The sequence below is a fragment of the Rhipicephalus sanguineus genome, chromosome 4 (assembly GCF_013339695.2).
Source record: "Rhipicephalus sanguineus isolate Rsan-2018 chromosome 4, BIME_Rsan_1.4, whole genome shotgun sequence".
In the NCBI taxonomy this organism is placed as follows: Eukaryota; Metazoa; Arthropoda; class Arachnida; order Ixodida; family Ixodidae; genus Rhipicephalus; species Rhipicephalus sanguineus.
In genome coordinates this window covers 151,454,260-151,473,550 of record NC_051179.1, presented here as the reverse complement: position 1 = coordinate 151,473,550, position 19,291 = coordinate 151,454,260, and the positions used below count along the sequence as shown (strand labels likewise).

The following is a 19,291-nucleotide window of genomic DNA, read 5'->3' as shown; positions in this document are numbered from 1 at the left end:
TGGAACAGGCTACACTGTTCATTTCAACAAATACACAGGAAAATTGAAAATACCGGAACTGCAAACTATGCTATGAAAGTTGAACAGAAAAAAAAAACTTTTTTTCCCAGAAACATGCGCAGCCAGCCTTTGTGTCACCGCGTCGAGAACCTGCATCGCGCGGTGGCATGATAGGCACTAGTGCCTATATTCTTGTATTTATGTAAATAATCTTTGTACTTACAGAGCTTATATTTCCACTATTATTCTACGAGGGCCTTGCGCTCAAAACGTATATTTCGATTTTTTTTAAATATTTAACCTTTGCAGAGTAGCATTGATGTTTTTATTAATCTTTCTTTCTTTTTGATGCATTTTTCTTTGATAATTTTTTATTAGATTCGAAATAAATCCGTTGTTTGGAATTCATACCAATTCTTCCTCTATCATTTGCTACCCTATACTTTAGGATCAATTATATCCTGTGGCAGGAAAGAAAATATTTCCTGGACTACCCAAAAACAACCGATTTTTCCGCGGTCACGAAAGGGCTAAACATCTAGGGCAAGTACCACCTGCAAAAAATAGGAAAGCAGGGAATTTTGTTATATGCATCAATACCTTAGGGGACGGCGTGAAAAGACGAAAACTCGTTAACACTGTACGGCGACCGAGAGCGAGCATGTTATAATTAAGCAGGCGCAAGTGACGTGCTAGAGAACGTTTCGATCATTCTGCTAACAGGTGCCGGGCAGGGGCGTAGGCAGAAATTTTTTTCGGGGGGAGGCCACCTCCTTGATCTGTAGTGGGGCCGGGCAGGCAGATGTGGTCCAGTGTCATTTTCTGCTCTGTATGCTATGGCAAAGAAAAATTTCGGGGGGGGGGGGGGGACACGGGCCCGGTGTGTCCCCCTCCCCCCCCTGGCTACGCCACTGGTGCCGGGCTTATAGATGAAGGAGGTGGTTAACAGAGAAGCGAAAATATAATCCACAAGTTTCAGCGCGCGCGTCGAACAGTAAAGGCAAGGTGTCATCAGGCACTGAGAAAAAAAACGCCGAACTGCTCCCCTTAAAACGCGCCTTTGACTATCATGCCATTAGAAATTCGAAATCAATAGAAAAGCGCGCCCAGGCTCTCGTCACGTGCATATAGTACCGTGCGGAAAACGACGAACTAGTACATTGTCATTATGAAGATTGTCTTACCAACAACTTTGTTGCAGTGACACGAGAAAGCAAGTGACACATGTGTAACTTCGAGTTTTTTTACGTGGCACACGCAACTTCAGCTAATTTATGTCTTCAAACTTTAGCCCCATCAAGCGGCCAATAAAGAGCATATACGGTCAGTTTACTGAAATCAGGTCAAGTAATAAAAGTAGTTCCGTTCATGTGCGTTCAAACATAAACGAAAACCATAGCCTACATTTATGTTTGAACAGCTTAATCATTTATTCTGCATGAATTACGCAGTCACGAATTGCTGAAATATGGCGCATATGTAATTCGTGATACAACGCAACACATTTTTTTGTTCATTTTTTTTTATGGTTCTCGAAAACAGACTGCAACGCAACGAAAATTAACTTACCTTAAAAATGACAGACGCCTTTGGTCTATATAAAATCTGTAACTCCAAAGAAAAGTAATCGCACATGAAGGTGCCCATGTCCATCTATCCAGTATAGAAGAAAGGAGTAGCCGGAGCCATGTATAGGCACCAACCTCTCCTTAAGCACATTTAATTAAAAAAAAAAACGGTTCTGCGCAGAATGACGAAAATTGCGTAGTGGCTGCTTCCTTCCTTCACAAAAATTGATTAAAGCGTAGTGGGTTCCTCGCAAGTGCAACCTCTATTGGTTGCCAAGGAAGCCTATAAGGCTCCCATGATCCATTTCCTCAGGGTATCAATAAAGTTAATTCGCCTCTCTCTCTCTCTCTTTCTCACATAGCGTATGTTATAAAGCGTGGTGTGAGAATGAAACAACGACCGGGCGTCACGCAATGCGAATTACGTAACTAGTGGGTCATTTAAAGCTTCCAACCCATTACAAAAGGCTCAGTCAATTCTTCATCGTCATCAGCCGTCGCATCAAGAAACTGCGCATAATGCCTTACATATGGTACATCGCTTCTCCGCAGAATGACGAGTAATGTTGTGGTGGGTGCTTCCAACTTCACAAAAATTATCATTTGTGGCGTAGTGGGTACATGCTAGTGTAGTTGTATTACTAGACACAAGAGAGTTTATAACGTGCTCTAGAATGCCGCTCTTCCAGATTTTCGCTGTGACTGTGCTGCGCTTTCCGCGCAAGCCTGCGCGGAAAGCGCACCACAGTCACAGCGAAAAGCTGGAAGACCGGTGGTGACAGGGCGTGGAGTACTGGCAGGCTCGAGTTGAAATTTCACTTTGCGGCGGTCTATGCATGTACGTGCATGCACTGATCAAATGACGTGCCATCTGCGGCTTGGCGAGAAAACGGATCTTAAAAAACTGTCTTAAAGCGGGATTTCAAGTTCGAGTTATATCCTTAGTTTCCTTACCGAATTTGACTTCTTCGATCCGCCTTAATTGCTGACGCCTAAGGAAATAATTTATATTCCTGAACAATACAAATTACAAAGAAGGAGGCGCTTGTAAGTGTCTTTAAAAGTCCGCCTTACAGCGAGATTTCCTGTCTTGTTTAAATTCGTCCTGAAGTTGACTTCTATAATCTGGCGTGCTCACGGTTTCGACGATATATCCCTTAATAAGACGGATTATATCTCTTTTGCGCTAGCTGGGGAGGAAGGAAGGAATACAAGAGGGAGAAGGCAGGGAGGTTAACCAGACAGAGTCCGGTTGGCTACCCTACGCCGGGGGAAAGGGAAGGGGAATGGAAGATGGGAGGAGACAGAGAGAGGGGGGAGCAAGGAAAAAAAAAACAACGGAAATGGTCAATAAATGCGGCTGACACATATGTGGCGGTGGCACTATACATTAGGGAGTGGGCGAAAATTCACAGGGTCCTTGTGCACTCACCTAAGACGACTGGAAGGCGGAAGCCATCTCTTTCTTCTATGGTCGGATACAACTTTAGAAGGCAGCGGCATTTCCTCCTCAAAGGCGGATGAACCAATGGGCCTGCGCCAATGGGCGCGTACTCGGGACTGACGTCATGAGCGGGACGGCCGGTGGCTTCGCCTTCAGAGAACATCGGCGCGTGCACGAGCGGGACTATTTCTTTAGTCGCGGAGGCGATCGGCTGCTGCTGGCTTCGGTCGTCTGGGGCAGGGCATCTCCTGTCTTTCTTCCGTTGTATCCGACTATTGGTGGATGTATTGATCATGCCCCGCCACCCTCCGAAAGCTTGCTACAACTCACCTGGTTTTGTAGTGCCTCCGTGATCGGTTCACCTTTGACCAAGCTACGTTTTCATGTGACGTTACGTCACGTGACGTCATAATGCCGTCACTAATTTGAGGATCTGTGGCGTCATGATGACGTCATGTGGTGACGTCATAATGTGATGATGATTTTTTGCATCGCTCATGTTGACGCCGCCGAAGGGGGACGCCCGCGCGGGATAGCGGTCAATTTTCGCGTTTGATGAGGCATCTAAGGGTTTCGCGTCAAAAATTGATTAACCTTACAATTGATGGCGAATGGTTATTCTGGAATGATTTTCATCCGTGAGAACGTAATCGGGTGACGTCACAAGCGAAATCATGCAAGAGAGAGAGAGACAGAGATAAAATTCGTTTAATCCAATAACTCAATCAATCAATCAGTGGAGCATTATTCCCATTAACAATAAAAATTACATACAATTAAGCATTATTTGGACCGACAGCCTAAAGTGGCTAGTGGCAGTTCCATACAAAGTTAGCGCAGCTTGCACTAAGTCGCGCGAGGCTGGGTCACAGCAGAGCTGTTGGGCACCTAGCGTGTCCTGTCTGGGCTAGGTTTTTTCCCTTTCACCTGTCTGTTTGCCACCCCTGCTATACTATACTATAATGCTTATTCTTGCCCTCTTCCTTTGTCTTTTTTTTTTTCAGTCTGTGCCTTTCCTATATATTTCTCCTTATGTCTATTTGTTTCTCTGCCTTTCTATCGTTCTCCTGCCTTTTCTTCCATTTCTTTCTCTCTTTTTTTCCTCTTTCTTTCCAAGTTTTTCTTTTTCTCTCTCTTTGGTAGTCGTTCTCTCTACTTATACCTTTTCACTATTTCTTCCATTTCTTTCTATTTCTCTCTTTCTATCTCTCACTCTGTACTCGTTCTCCCCTCACCCTCACATCCATCCTGCTCACCTTCCCTTCCCTTTCCCACCCTTGCCATACTATACTATACAAGGCTACACTATACTCTGCTAGCGTGTCTGGATAGCCGATGTGGTTACGACGCTCGCCTTCGGATCGTGGGAACACTGGTATTTACCACTGGATTAAATCACTGATAAACCTCGGGTCTGCACGTTTCAGCTTCTATTGTTAACCATCTGTACATAGTGTTCGGGCGGTGATTGAGTGCGGGCCGTTTCATGACGATGATAATTTTATTTGTACGACGCACGGCGACCTCGACCATAACAGCTCTGCTGTAATATACAACAAAATATGCACAAGACAGCTAAGAGGGGGAAAAGAACACGCCCACGCACACCCCCACCCCCCCGGGCCCCCCCCACACACACACACACATATATTGCCACGCGTGTTATTTTGATGTATTAGGGCGGCGTCCCCGCAAAGACTGTCTGCAGCGCTCCGCGCAGACCGCGCCGTGATGTTTCAGAAGCTTCACGACTGGTTTTTTAAGATTGGCGTGCAGGAGGCGAATAGTCTAGGTTTCTTCGAGAGAATACGCGGCCACCAGCGATAACGCGGAATCTCGATAGCACACGTATAAAAAGCCGACACGCTTTACCGCTGCCAGATTATCGACGGCCCGACGCTCTGTTCGCCCGCTACCAGTGCACAGCTGTGTATCGCATTGTAGTTGACTTTCCTTTTCGCGGCCCACAAGTTCTGCCAAGTAAAGAGTTTCATCTGGGACACGCCGACCGCCTATCCTTCGTCAACGTCACGACCCCCGTGACAATATATATGTACGTGTCTTCATTACCCTTATAATAGACTGGAGACATTACTTTAAACATGCGGTGTGCACCAACTCAAGCCATTAATTAAACCGTTTGCAAGCGTCTGCGCCTACGATGAGCAATGCTCCCAACTTTAAGTCCATCGCACAAGCTGGTTGCAGCAGGGTGGAAGCTACGAGGGTTAAGCAAGTCACACGCTTGCGCAGCAAAACGTAGTTTCCGTTTGTAATGCTTTATAATTGGAGAAGGTGCTACGTGTCACGGCAATACGTGATGCGCTGAGCAGGATTCGCATGTACGTCACGAGCATTAATGATTGCTTCGGTAACTTCCGATATTGTGATGACGAACCAACAAGGCCGCGCCCATGCGGACGTGATCGCCCGCTTCGATCCAAACTGGCGCTTGCTACTTGCACACTGTCCTTACACCAACAAGTAAACGGTGGAATCTGCTATCGCTTTGTAGCCATCTGAGGCTGAGGACAAAGTATCAGGCGTGTTTTGTCCTTGATATCGATATTAGCGGTTTTGTCAGCCATGCCTGCTAAACCTTGTCGCCGAGAATTTGAGAATGTATCTTGGAAACAGTTGGAAAATAGACATGAATACGACGTGGACGCAGCGCTAACTTCCAACAAAAGTTTATTTACGAAGCACACTCATGAAATATAGGAAAACCAAGCAACGCACGCAGGCGCATAACTACGAGATTTTAAATTATCATGACACATGTTGAAGACGTGTAGACAACGATAACATGAGAGTACAAAAAATATTTACAAGATTACCAGGCCATGGGACGCAACCATCCCCTCAGGTCACCCTTCCTATCACCGTTAAGAAATCAAATTCCTTTCTTGTCAGCTCGATGTCAGCTCGATCGCGAGTTTGGGGGACATGTGTATGAGCGCGCCGTCAATCGAGCTGACAAGAAAGGAATTTGATTTCTTAACGGTGATAGGAAGGGTGACCTGAGGGGGATGGTTGCGTCCACATGGCCTGGTAATCTTGTAAATATATTTTTGTACTCTCATGTTATCGTTGTCTACACGTCTTCAACATGTGTCATGATAATTTAAAATCTCGTAGTTATGCGCCTGCGTGCGTTGCTTGGTTTTCCTATATTTTCATGTGTCTGCTTCGTAAATAAAACTTTTGTTGGAAGTTAGCGCTGCGTCCACGTCGTTTCTTTGTGTCTCTGTCCCTTCGGTGCGCTATAGGTGTTAAGATGAATACATTGCTGTGGAAGCACCGGGACGCAAATACAACGCAAACACAAGCGTCGGTTTAGAACTTACGGGCCGCACAGCTCTCGACGGAGATTCTTAATTTCGAGGCGCAAGGAACCAGCGTCGACGTGTGCTGCCATGTTATTCTTTCTTTCTTTTAAAGGGCCCCTCACCAGTTTTGACAATTTTGAGCTGACGAGCGCAATCCATGCACTAGGCGTTCACCATTACGTCTGCCAAAATTTGCAACGCTACGCGCCGCGTAAATGGGTCAAATTTCAAGCTGAACGCTGCTTGCCCTTCTCGCGTCCACGCGCCCAGAGAATGAGGGGATGACGTGCATGAGAGAATGGCCCTACGTAGATGGTAGCGCTGTGACGTCGCTCCTCTACGTAGACGAGTGTGCTCTGACGTCGCCAACAGTAGCACGTGACACAGCGATAATTATTGACACGACGCGTAGTTTTTGTAATTTGTTGCTTGAATGGATGAATAAAAACTTGAGAGCAATAATAAAACACACAAACGGAATGTGTGCGTTTTTTTTTTAATTTTTACTGCGAATCGCAGCGAGATTCGAGACTAATCTACCTCCGTTTCGCACGCGTTCGTGTTCTCGCGCTTTGCGCATCGTGCAGACGCCACCCTTTACAACGAAACTAATATTCTACTGCGTTCCAGCGCTCATTAGGCTCATTTATCCTCCCGCGTCTAACTAGATGTTCATGCGGCACACCGCTAGTCTCGCGTCCGTACAAATGTTGCAGCTTTCGTGCTCAGTAATAGGTTGAAAGCCAAGTGATCGGCGAGGGCGCATTCGGCATAACTTGCAGAGATGAAGCGCAAAGAACGCCGCCACAACACCGCTCGCGTCTCGGGGGCTCGGGCTGGTTCGGGCGCGTCATGCGCTCGTGACATTCTGTGCGTATGACGTGTTCATGCGTATGCGTTATGTGATCCTTCCGCTCGCGTGCCGAAGAGGGCAGGGAAGGGATTTGGCTTGCGAAGGCTACACGGGGCGAGCGGCAAGGGTTTGCAGCTCGCCTCCTCGCATCATGGTTTCGCGCCGCTATAAATTATTGTTTTTCTCAGCTTCTAACGGACCGATTAGAAAAATTCTTGTAGCATAATGTTCTTAATTGGTCTCGCAACAACTTCCTATGTCTAACTAAAATTCGTTATGTCACCTGGTGAGGGGCCCTTTAAGGGCCGAAGCTCCTTATAGCGGCACCCGCTCGTCCCTCGTAGCGTAGTATGTAACCAGTCTTACGCTTTGACCTGCAAGGTGGTGCCGGTGGGAGATTTTTCCTGTGCGTTGTTGAACAATAAAAAATTCGCAGCGTTAGCTAAAAGCCGACTTCTTCTGTCTCTCATTCCCATTAGCAGCCATTCTTTACCTCCAAGGTAGTGCCTGGTGAGATTTCTCCTGTGCGTGATTAAACAATAAAAATTTTGTTCAAAACGCCGTTGATTGATGAAATAAACCAACAAAAGACGCCGATGTTTTGTAAAAGCAAAACGAAAGAACGCCAGATGTTTCTAAAGCAAAACGAAAAGACGCCAGCTGCTTAACGAAAGACGCCAGATGTTTTCTAAGCAATAGTTTTCTAAACAATGAAAATTCACAGCGTACATGTAAAATTAAAGTGCGCTGCAAGTCGTCATAACTCATGGAACCTTTAGTATAAACGCGCCCGATCTCACGTCGGTGATGATGTACTGGGCAGAATTCACGGAAGATTCACGGTTTACCGATGAACCTCCGCAGCTTCGCCCACTCATCATCATTCACTCCGTGGATATGCTGTGATTTTTTTTTCCGGCGCTACCGCTGCTGCTCAACGCTAACAGCGTTGATTGCTACCAATTGTTCGTTTTACTCGCCCTACACAGCGCCTGCCCAACGCATGTTTCTCTTTTTTTCGGCGCTGCCGTTGCTGCCCAACGCTAAGAGCGTTGGTTGCTCCCGTGTGCTCGCTCTATTCGGCGCGGCGTGGATGAATACACCGTGAGATGTGCTCGCTCTTCCTATTGACTGAGCAGCCCCGTAGCTTCCACACTGCTGCAACCAGCTTGTGAGATGGAGTATAGAGCTGCAGAAATAGCGTATTTTCCACACCACCTCTTCGTCCTCGCCGCTTCTATTTGTCAACACTTTTCCTCACCTCATCTCTCTCTCTCTTCCTGAAAAACCAGGAACACAGGGACTGATTGAGTTTGCTTGTTTAAGTCCCGGCAATTGAATGCGCTCACACAGGCACTGCTCTTCGAGAAAGAGAAAGAAAACATAAAAGCCATGCTTTCCCCTTTAAGTACAACCGGCATGGCTGTTCAGAAACTACCAACGTTAACCTCAGGGAATATTTACAAACTTGTTTCCTTCTGCACTTGAACCCCTCATTGCGCTATAGTGGGGCTTGATGCGCTGCATTTGTCGCTGATTCGCCGTTTGTTCCCACTATGCCACTGGTGACGTGTATAAGTTATTCTAAACAGACTTGAGGTTTTGTTGCAGATGATGAAATACAGGAATAGCTTACTGCCCTAGTTAACGCAGGATAGTACGTAGTACTCTCACTCGTTTACATTTTAAGCTAACCAGTTCCAAAGAACATGCACCCGCTCTACAACAAAAGCGCCGTCAAGTACGAGCACGGAAACTCCTTAAGAAAACTAGCGATCCTGACACCTATTTTACCGACGACGATCTTTATCCCGCGTCATCACAAAGGCTCCAAAAAACGGCCATATGTAACGGCAGTGGTGCGTATACACGCGCAGTCGTGGCCTGACGTCAGACTGCAGGCGGCGCCAGGGGGGTGAAACTTCCTATACCATCCATGGAACGCGATTCGCTCGCAGCGCCGGATGAACGCCTGGTGTTTGGGGGCGGTACTAAAACATGGCGGCTCATTGCAGACGCGCACTGGGGTAACTGGGGGACGCCATCTTGATGAGGACTGAGGATCCGACTTGTTGGGGAGGGGGGAGGGCAAATTCAATTGGAATGCACCATCAAGCCAAATTGAGCGAGTGGAAGGTATGCAGATGGCGAGCGAGCGACCTTCTCCTGTTGCGCAACCCGCCACATGAACAAAACGGCAATCGTTGCGTTCTAATGGATGAACGTTTGCCCATCCACCTATTTTTGCACCACTTATTCTAAGTAAGACTTTGTTTTTGTTACGTGTACACATAAATTAGACAAGAATAAAGAGCAGAGTTTGTTTGAATGATTTATTGCCTAAACATACCATTCGTGCAGTAAAAACACAACTTGAATATTTTACGCTACTGTTGCAACCGCATCCTGATATGCCGTGCAAGCGTAGAAAAACAAGGAAAGCAGCCTGCAGATCGTACCTTTCGTCCGCCGGGATCCTAAAGAATTTTATGCCGGTGTGGCGTGAAGAATTTCGACACCTCAGCAGAGCACGGTTTGTGATAACGGCGCGAATCCATTCATGCGTCTGTTTCGCTGAGGCTTGCAAAGGTTTCACCAGTATCCTTGAAACAAACCTTACGGTGGTAAAGGCGCCTTTGGGCACCGTAGACCGTAGCACACATGGGCGCGCGAAAAGAAACGCCCCTTTTTCGCCGTGAGAGATCGGACGGCGCAGTTCCGTTTTACACTCCGGGTGGCGCTCGTATTTTCGCAACTCGAACTGCAACCTTTAGGTTCACTTGCATTAAAAACTCCGGAGTTAAGTAACCAGGTAATAAATATAAAATGGAACAACAACGCTCATTTATGTTCGTATGTAGTACAGCCCCCAACATTAGGACGCGGCGGTCACGGGACAGAAAAAAAATCACAGCATATCCACGAGGATGATGATGAGTGGGCGAAGCTGCGGAGGTTCATCGGTAAACCGTGAATCTTCCGTGAATTCTGCCCAGTACATCATCACGTGAGATCGGGCGCGTTTATACTAAAGGTTCGATGAGAGTTATGACGACTTGCAGCTCACTTTAATTTTACATGTACGCTGTGAATTTTCATTGTTAGAAACCATTGCTTTAGAAAACACTGGCGTCTTTCGTTAAGCAGCTGGCGTCTTTTCGTTGTTTAGAAAACCTCGTTGCTTCTTCGTTGGTTTATTTCATCAATCAACGGCGTTTTTGAACAAAATTTTTATGTTTAATCCCGCACAGGATAAATCTCACCAGGCACTACCTTGGAGGTAAACAATGGCTGCTAATGGGAAGAGAGACAGAAGAAGTCGGCTTTTAGCTAACACTTACACTTCTACTTCTACTAACGTTCCTACTGGAACATGCGAATGGCTGCTAATGGGGAATGAGATACAGAAGAATTCGGCCTTTTAGTTAACGCGCACGCTGCGAATTTTTTATTGTTCAACAACGCACAGGAAAATCTCCCACCGGCACCACCTTGGAGGTCAAGATCTGGTACTAGCGTTACACTGGTTACGCACTACGACGGGACGAACGGGTGCCGCTTTAAGAGCTTCGCCCGATCGCTTCTCGGCCTTTTGGCTAAGATCAAAGTTTTAGTCAAGAGGCGATTGCAGTTATCAAAGTCGAGTCATCCCCGGTGCCGCGATCGGCTCGGCCGGTTGCCTGCAGCGTGAGGATGGTTCCGGGCCCCACCCCCCAAAGCGCATTGCTTCTGTTTTAATGCGCCGTCTGATTCAACTGCGGACGATATCATCGATGCAATAGAAGAAGTCACCGGACCGAAAGGACTGAAGTCTCTACAGCACCAGGGCGGCACGAAGTTCTGCATCGCGGTAACCTCGTCCGCGGCCGCAGCGAAGCTTACAACACGTGGCTCCTTTGTGTTGAATGGAGTCGCAGTGCCGGTAGCCCCGGTAGGCCCTCAAGTCATAGCAGTGACGGTCTTCAGGTGCCCCCTGTACCTGGGCGACGCATCCCTGGCGGCGGCGTTTTCGCAATACGGGAAAGTTCTGGACATCTTCGAGCAGACTTTCAAAGGACGTCAACACGTCGGCAACAGTCTGCGAGTAGTACGACTTGAAATGTCAAAACCAGTGCCCAACTTTATGACAGTTCAAGGACATCGCGTCATGTGCGACTACCGGGGCGTCACAAAGGTTTGTTCCAGGTGCTCGCAAGAAGGCCATGTCGGTAAAGACTGCCACACGCCACGATGTGCGAGATGCGAGGCTTTTGGCCACGATACAACGGGATGCTCAGCCCCGTGCCGCCGTTGCGCCGGGGTACACGCCACGGCAGACTGCCTGCAGCCAAGGTCCTATGCCGCAGCCGCAAGCGCGAAACCAGCACCCGGTCGCACCATCCCTGTCGCGGCGGATGACGAAACACGAGCTCAGACCGCGGGGATACAAGTCGAAGCCGAAGTGGCCCAAGCCGGACGGCCGGACAACCTTCGGGAGGAAGCAACCGACAAGGACTGGAGCTCGTGGGCCGAAGACTCATCCTTCGGCCCACTAGCGGAGAAGGACACCTCACCGTCCGCAGACGCCGAGTCACAGTCAGGAGCGAGCCAAGCCACCTCAACGGCGTCGGACTACTCAGGAGCACCAGCGAGTCACATCGAGAAGGAGCCACAGTCACCCTCCACTTCAAGCGCAGAAAGCACGCCTGGCAAGACCCGGGCGCGAAGCCAATCGGCAGCCAGGTGGCCGCCGGGCGAGGGCACCGAAAACACACGGTGGACCCCCCAAATAGGCGGGCCGCCGCGGAAACGTCGAGCCCACCTCACGACCAGTCGCCATCGAGCCCGATATCTCGGATCGTCAAGCAAGCCCGTGACCCCAGCCTCCGCAACCCTCTGTACCTATTAACGGACAGCCTTGGACAAGACGACGAGATGGAAACAGGGAAACCGGACTTGAAGCGGCCACACCATTCGTCGTCGTCAAGTGCCGACGAGCTCGGAAACCCCCGCAAGCAGCAGGCGACGGAACAGTCGCGCCCCGCGGACCCAACCGGGTCTGCAGCCCCAGACTCGTAACGGACGCGGTGGGACCCGTCGTTCGTCGGCGGGAAGGTACCGTCTCGGTTCCCTCTTTTACTAGCGCCATGCTTAACTTACTCACTTTAAATGTTCAGGGCTTTTGTAAACCCGATAAACAGATGGAAGTGATTCATTTCGCTAGAGAACATTTCGTTGATCTGTTGTTCCTACAAGAAGTGAACTTCGTTTCGTCTTCGGAGGTAGCCGCCTTTCAGAGGCGATTTAATCTACCGTGTTTCTTTTCCCTGGCATCCGCACGCAGCTGCGGGGTCGGGGTAGTGATAGTGAACCCCGCCCCCTTTTCATCCGTGTTTAACACAGTAGATAGCGACGGGCGCGTGTTGATGCTGAAATGCGTGGTGGGAGGCTTGCGCATGCGCTTCGTTTCAGTGTACGCGCCCACTCGGAAAAGATATCGAACGGCTTTTTCCGCTCGCTGACGCCCTACCTACTAGATGATTATGCCACAGTCCTTTGCGGGGACTTTAATTGTGTCCTTGATAGTGGTCGCGACGTGCGGGGCCCAGGCCAAGGCAGGAATATAGCGAAAGCACGGGAACTAGCCAGCCTGACCCGCGACTTCGGTCTTCAGGACGCCTGGGTTCTATTGAAAGGCGGAATCTTCACCCCGACGTGGAAAAGAGGTTTATCTGAAACTAGGCTGGATAGATTCTATGTTAGCGAGGCCTTAGTTCCGCTGGTATCTGACGTAAGTGCACGCGTTTCCAGACGAAGCGGGCCATATATCGGACCACTTCCCCGTGGTTCTAGCCATGGCCTTGCCAGACCGTCGACTGGAAGGGAGGCGTTTTTGGAAACTGGACCTCGCAGTACTGGCAGACAACGAGGCAAAAGAAACCCTGCGCGCGGGGATAAGTAGTACTCTGGCTAACGCGGGGATCCCTCCCTGGAATGGGATAGCCTAAAATCGCAGTGGCAGTACTGGGCGAGAGAGAGCGGTCGGAACGCAAGACTGAGGCTCACATGTGAGCTAAACGAAACACTGAGAAGAATAAGGATTGTCAAGGCAGGTGCCCCCCTGACCCCTACCACGAGGAGTATTTAGAATTATTAAGGACACGGTATGATCGTATATTTTTGAGGAGTACGCAAAAGGCGATCACATATGCCCAGGACTCGGTTCTCCGAGACGCCCCTGAGCTAACTCGATTTTTGCGTACGCGGCGTACACAGGATAGTCCCCACAGATATGTTACGTCGGTCTACATGCCAGACGGGTCGGAGTCCGAAAACGTCGCAGACATAGACAGGACATTCTCGGAGTACTTCACGAACTTGTTCTCCGAGGGCGACCCGGATACAGGCGCGGATGTGTCAATTAGGGAGTTGGAACGTCTGTGTGGCACAGTTCCGAAACTGCCTGCAGAAGCGAGCGGCAACCTGTTGAAGGCAGTGTCAGCAGCTGAAGTATTCGTGACACTACGCTCGATGAAAGTGGGCTCAGCCCCAGGCCCAGATGGCCTGCCCATTGAATTTTATAAAGAATTCTGGCGGGAAATCGGCACAGGACTGGTAGGGATGATCAATCGTGTTCTAAACTGATAAAATTCCGGAGTCATTGGCAGAGGGGAAGTTAATCTTGATTCCTAAAGAAGGTAAAGACATCCGACAACCTGGGGCATGGCGCCCGATAACAGTACTAAACGCTGACTACAAAATACTCGCCGCGGTTCTGGTCAGCAGACTCAAGCACTGGTGGCCAGAAATCATTTGTAGTCAACAAACAGGCTCGGTCATCGGGAGAAATATTTTTAACGCTTTAACGCTCACCCGTGATCTTCTGGCCTACACGGAACACACCAAAATATCAGGGTTCTGCGTTTCGCTCGATCAAGAGCATGCATTCGACAGGGTCCGTCATGAATACCTCTTTGCCGTGTTAGGTCTTTATGGCTTCCAACCTAGTGTGATCGACCTGTTTCGAAACATATACGGCAGTATGACGAGCACCTTGGTCATAAATGGTGTTGCTAAGGAGACGATAAGGCTAACCAGAGGCGTGCGGCAGGGGTGCGCCTTGAGCCCCATGCTGTTCGTCTTGTGTATCGACCCATTCATCCGTTTGATCTTGGCGGACACGAACATACGCGGACTTCCCTACCGGGGTCCGCGACAGTGAAAGTGTCTGCGTATGCGGACGACGTCACGGTTTTATCCGAGACGGGGATAGTATTTCCATGTTTTGAGACGGTTTGAAGAGTACAGCAGGCTCTCGGGAGCGAAATTAAATATGAGCAAAAGTAGCGCCCTAGTTCTTGGCGCACAGCAGCAAGTTAGCTTGCCGAACAATCTGAATATAGAAGAAAGATAAAGATACTCGGGGTGGTTTTCGAGCGTACGGGAGTTGCGGCAGATGTCTGGGACCAGATAACCCAGGAAGTTGTTGACTCGACGCAGAAGGCGATCAGATGCAAGTTTTCGTTTGTCGAAAAGGCTTATCTGATCAATGTATTTTTTTGGCTCGCTTCTTCTATGTAGCGCGGTTAGTTTTCCCTCGGCACCAGTGCTAAAGGTTCTCAGCCGAGCCGTTTTTCTTTTGGGACGGGAGCACGGAGCGGCTTCGTAGAGACGTACTACGACTACCCCGGCGTCTCGGAGGCTATGGCCTCCCGTGTTTAGCAACGACGGCGCAGCTTCTCGCTCTGAAGACAGTGCTAGGAGTGCTAGATGACGTAGCGGCACCCGCAAGGCCACTTGCGATGTTTTTTCTAGGTCCATTGCGTAGAGCACTGGTTCCCCGAGCACTAGGAAACCTGTACCCGAGCGCGGAAAACACCCCGCCGTACTACAAAGCGCTCGTAGCACTGTTCCGGGAGCTCACAACCGTGGATCCAGACTTAGAACCAAAGAAGTAGCGCCAGCACGGATGTGCGAACTACTAGTGTCTGCCAGATCGGCACAAAGGAGCCCGCCACCAACGTTCCCCTGGATAGAACTAACATCGGGAAGGCTACCCAAGGAGGTAGCCGACGTACAATGGCAACGAGCGTGGCGAATTTTGCCGACTCTAGACCGCTTACAGAGCTGGGGGATCGTGCAGTATGCGAGGTGCCCCAACTGTGGCAGTACCGAGACCGCGGCTCATGCGTGGCAACGTGTGTTGTCGCTAAGACTTTTGGAGACTAATACACAGGTGTTTGCCCGGTTTACGGATCGCTCACTACTACACAAGGGGCCGGTGCCCCCGGGGAGCCATTGGTAGGTTAGTGATCGCCTCGGGCGAGTACGTCCTTTGGCGGAACCGCTGCAGAGCACGCATCCGTCGGCAACGTCTGCGGCTACAGTGGCCGCTGTTAGCGCAGTTTAGGAAAACATTGCTGAGCTATCTGGAGTCCCAATTGGAACCACGGCGAAGCTGAATTCCTGCGACACTGGTCGTGTCCGTTTTTGACCGTGGTAAACAAAAGAGTGCGCCTCACGGTGGCTTTCCCCGACCTCGAGGTGTATTGACTACACAGCGTCCACTGTTAAGGGAACATCGAGCGTGTGGGGCGGCAGCTCGGCGCCACCGCGGCGAGCGGCTGCAACGAGTTTAGCGCAGGCGCAGTGCGCGCTGTGAGTCGTGCTCTTTCGTCGTCTGCTGCCGCCTGCTTCCGCCGCTGCGAATCGTCGCGAAGCGAACCGCTGACGCGATAAAAGCACCGGGCACGGTGCCCACTGCGTTTGCGCGAATCTCGTTGCAGCGGACGGCCGGCGGTGGCGCCGAGCTGCCGCCACACGCTCCGATGTTCCCTTTAACGTGACGCCTGTGTACTTACCAGGCCGAGTCACGGCCGCCGTTGAAGCATGCACACTATGACGTTTTGTCACTGGTTACTGTATACGTTAATTTAATTGGTCAGGTGAACTAGGCAGCAAAGAGAACTGTCCTAGCTGGTCATGTGTTGTGTTAGCCCATAAAAGCAGTTGGTGTAGTGTATGCCTCAGGCCTTTTCTGTATTGGCTGTATGTATTGTGAAGAAAACTAGCCTTTTCAGAGTCTGTTCGGCCCGACCTGAAACCCGGTAGAATGTATTTTGAAGAAATAAAACTTTTCTGTTTCGCCCCAAAAACCGCGAAGTTTCATCCCCCTGGCGGCGCAGCGAAAAACATCGCCACCAGAGCCCTCATCGCAGCCCTGGTGCTAACTGGGTTGTAACTGGGTAGTTTTGCTGATCATACAAATATATATTCAAAGCCCTGCAGTCCAACATGAATGACAGTGGCATAATCAAGTGCAGTTATGCAACACGCAGATATGACATTTATTTTTCTGTTAAGGCGAGGGATGGGGCTTACACAGTACCCAAGCTGCTATTTGGCTGCTTTATGATGTCTTGTTCATGCATTTGTGTGACGAACCACAGAGCATATTTTGAAGAAAAAGAAAAGGTTACATGTACACGAGCTGCAGTGCAGTGCTAGTTTCATCGCATCATTCGTTTACGTTGTTTCTCTACTATCGTAGCCGGTCGTTGAGGCAACGGCTTTTTTTTTCTGACATACTGCTTACCACAAGACAGAGGAATGGTTGACAAACGATTCTTTGCAAACTACAAAACGCGTTCTATATATACTGCTTTTGCATGCTTCACCCTCTTCACGTGTAGCAGTGGTGGCCTTGCAGATAGTTTTCTGTTTGCATGGGGCTGAAAACAAACCTGCACAGCAGCTCTTCAGGCAAACATTTCGCTTTTCATTAAAATGTTTCAGCCTGCTTTTTAGGTGCAGGTAAAAGCGAAATAGTGCCGTTTATGCAACCTATTATGTGCTTCCACTGTCAAATTAACCCCCTGCTTCTAAACACTCTGGCTACGCACGACTGCAAGATTTGTCTCAGCTGTGATAGCACTGTTTGCTTTCCGCAGGATGTGTTTTTTTACCAACCGCGAGGAGTGGTTCAAGATTAACACATGGCACTCAAGAGGCAGAAAACTGGAACAGCAAGACTGGCAAGCAACATGTTGTTACAGATCCCAATTACATTTTCAGATAGTTTTATGTTACCAATTTCGCCTTCCACATAGAAACTCTCACCGAGCAGTCCTCAACCGACGAGTAAGACTTTTTCTAGGAGCAATACTAGCAAAACGTTGCAAACCAGCCTGTACTCCATGGCATAGGAGAATGATTGCTCTCAATAACGGAGATCGGAGTGATATGTCCTCTTCAACAACAGAGCTACCCAATATCCTCTCAATTACAACGGCTTTATACCTTCGGTGATGAAAAAGTTCACCACGCACATCCCCAAAGAGGTCGAAAAGCATGCGTCTCATTTCTTATTGTATTCTGTATTTTCTCTCTCCATGCATAGATAATACGACTTGCAACCAGGGTGTCCGACACAGAAAAAAATACGGCAGATCGCACGCACTGTGGGAATCGATTTAATGCGAAGCAGCCGGCAGAGATCTGCGACATCGCCTTGTTCGTCTTGGAGGCAAGCGAAGTCAACCATGTCATGGCATCTAGTTCATATAATCGCATGTTTGACATGCATGCATGCATATACAATCCGGTATATGCCATGCTAATGAAACGTATGCTCTGGAATACACAATGCATGACCTGTCATTATGATCATGACGCACTAGTGTCACGCCATGCCAATTTTGGTATATATCCAGTTAACAAAACGGCCGGAAGCGCACCATGACAGTGTTATGTAAATTATGTCGTACATGTCATGCATGCATGTTTCATGTTAGAGCACTGCACGGGCCCGGCCCTGCCGCGGCCGGACCGGGCTGTCCGAAGCGTTTTCCGGCAGGCCCGGGCTGGGCTCGGGCTTGAAAGTGCGGGCCCGGCCGGGTCCGGGCTTGAGGCTGCGGGCCGGGCCGGACTCGGGCCCACTCATAAGGCCTAAGTCGGGCCTTCGAGCAAAAGCGAACATTGTGCACTGCATGGTCTTAGGCATTCTGTGCCAAGCTGAAGTGACACGTGCAAGATCTGGGTCTTAGTAGAGCTTAGAAGGGTGAAACCTTTTATCTGGAATAGCATCAAGTATGCTGTGTAGCAGCTTGGTTAATAATTATATTGTACATAGCGATACGTTTCCGTGACGAAGTTAGAATATGAACGATTTATATTTCATCTGCTTTGGTGGTTGTTCTTCATATGTAACGTTAACGTTTTTTATCTTGCGCAACAAATTATTAATCAGGAGCCTCTTTTAAAAAATTGTTTAATGTTTCCAACGCGAGTGTAGAAATAGCATTAAAGAAAATGTCCCGGGTTTGCTTATCGCCGTTTTTCATGTTTGTTGCGATGTTTATTTCACTTAAGTGTTACTGCAATGGCTTGCCATGTGCTATAGGCAACATTTCATTGATATTCCTTGGTATACGTGCCAAAACCATAATATGATTACGAGGCACGCCGTAATGGGGACCGGATTAATTTCGACCACCTGGAGTTTTCAACGTGCACCTATAGATAAGTACACGGGTGTTCTTGCATTTCGCCCCCATCGAAATGCGGCCGCCGTGGCCGCGGGAATCGCACCCGCATCCTAGGCCTTAACGACGAAACAGCTTAACGCTGAGCTGCCACCGCGGGCAAAGCAACATTTCGATGCATGTACACACCGGATTTTCCGTGCATTCGCCCACTGCAAAGCGCAAGGCATCATTATTGATCATCATCAACAACTAACATCCTCTAGCGGACCCGGGCCAGGCCTGGTCATGAACACGCGCGCCCTGGATAAGTTTAGTAATGAACGCGCGGGCCGGGCCCGGGCTTGGAACCACGGGCCCCGGCCGGGCTTGGGTGGGTTCGGTCATGTACGCCCGGGCCGGGCCCGGGCTTGGAACAACGGGCTCGGGCTGTGCTAGGACTTGATAAAGCGGGCCCGGGCCGGGCCCGGGCCGAAAAATCAGGCCCGTGCAGTGCTCTAATTCATGTTACCACCTCTCATTTATGTTCGCCATACAGTCCCGTCGCGCAATACCAATTTTGATGTATATCAAGCGTGCGAAATGGCCGCGAGGGCACCATGAGCGCCGCATGTAAATTACGTCGTACATGACTT

The 19,291-nt window shown here is 49.3% G+C and overlaps 1 protein-coding gene across 1 annotated transcript in view; it reads left to right on the top strand.

Annotated features, from left to right (window-relative positions):
• The first annotated feature begins 13,482 nt into the window (after positions 1–13,482).
• LOC119391740 (nose resistant to fluoxetine protein 6) overlaps positions 13,483–19,291 on the top strand; it is a 62,843-nt gene continuing 57,034 nt past the window's right edge. The window contains exon 1 of the mRNA XM_049415380.1: positions 13,483–13,609. Within this exon, the coding sequence (XP_049271337.1) occupies positions 13,483–13,609 (127 nt within the window). The remainder of the gene's footprint in view (positions 13,610–19,291) is intronic.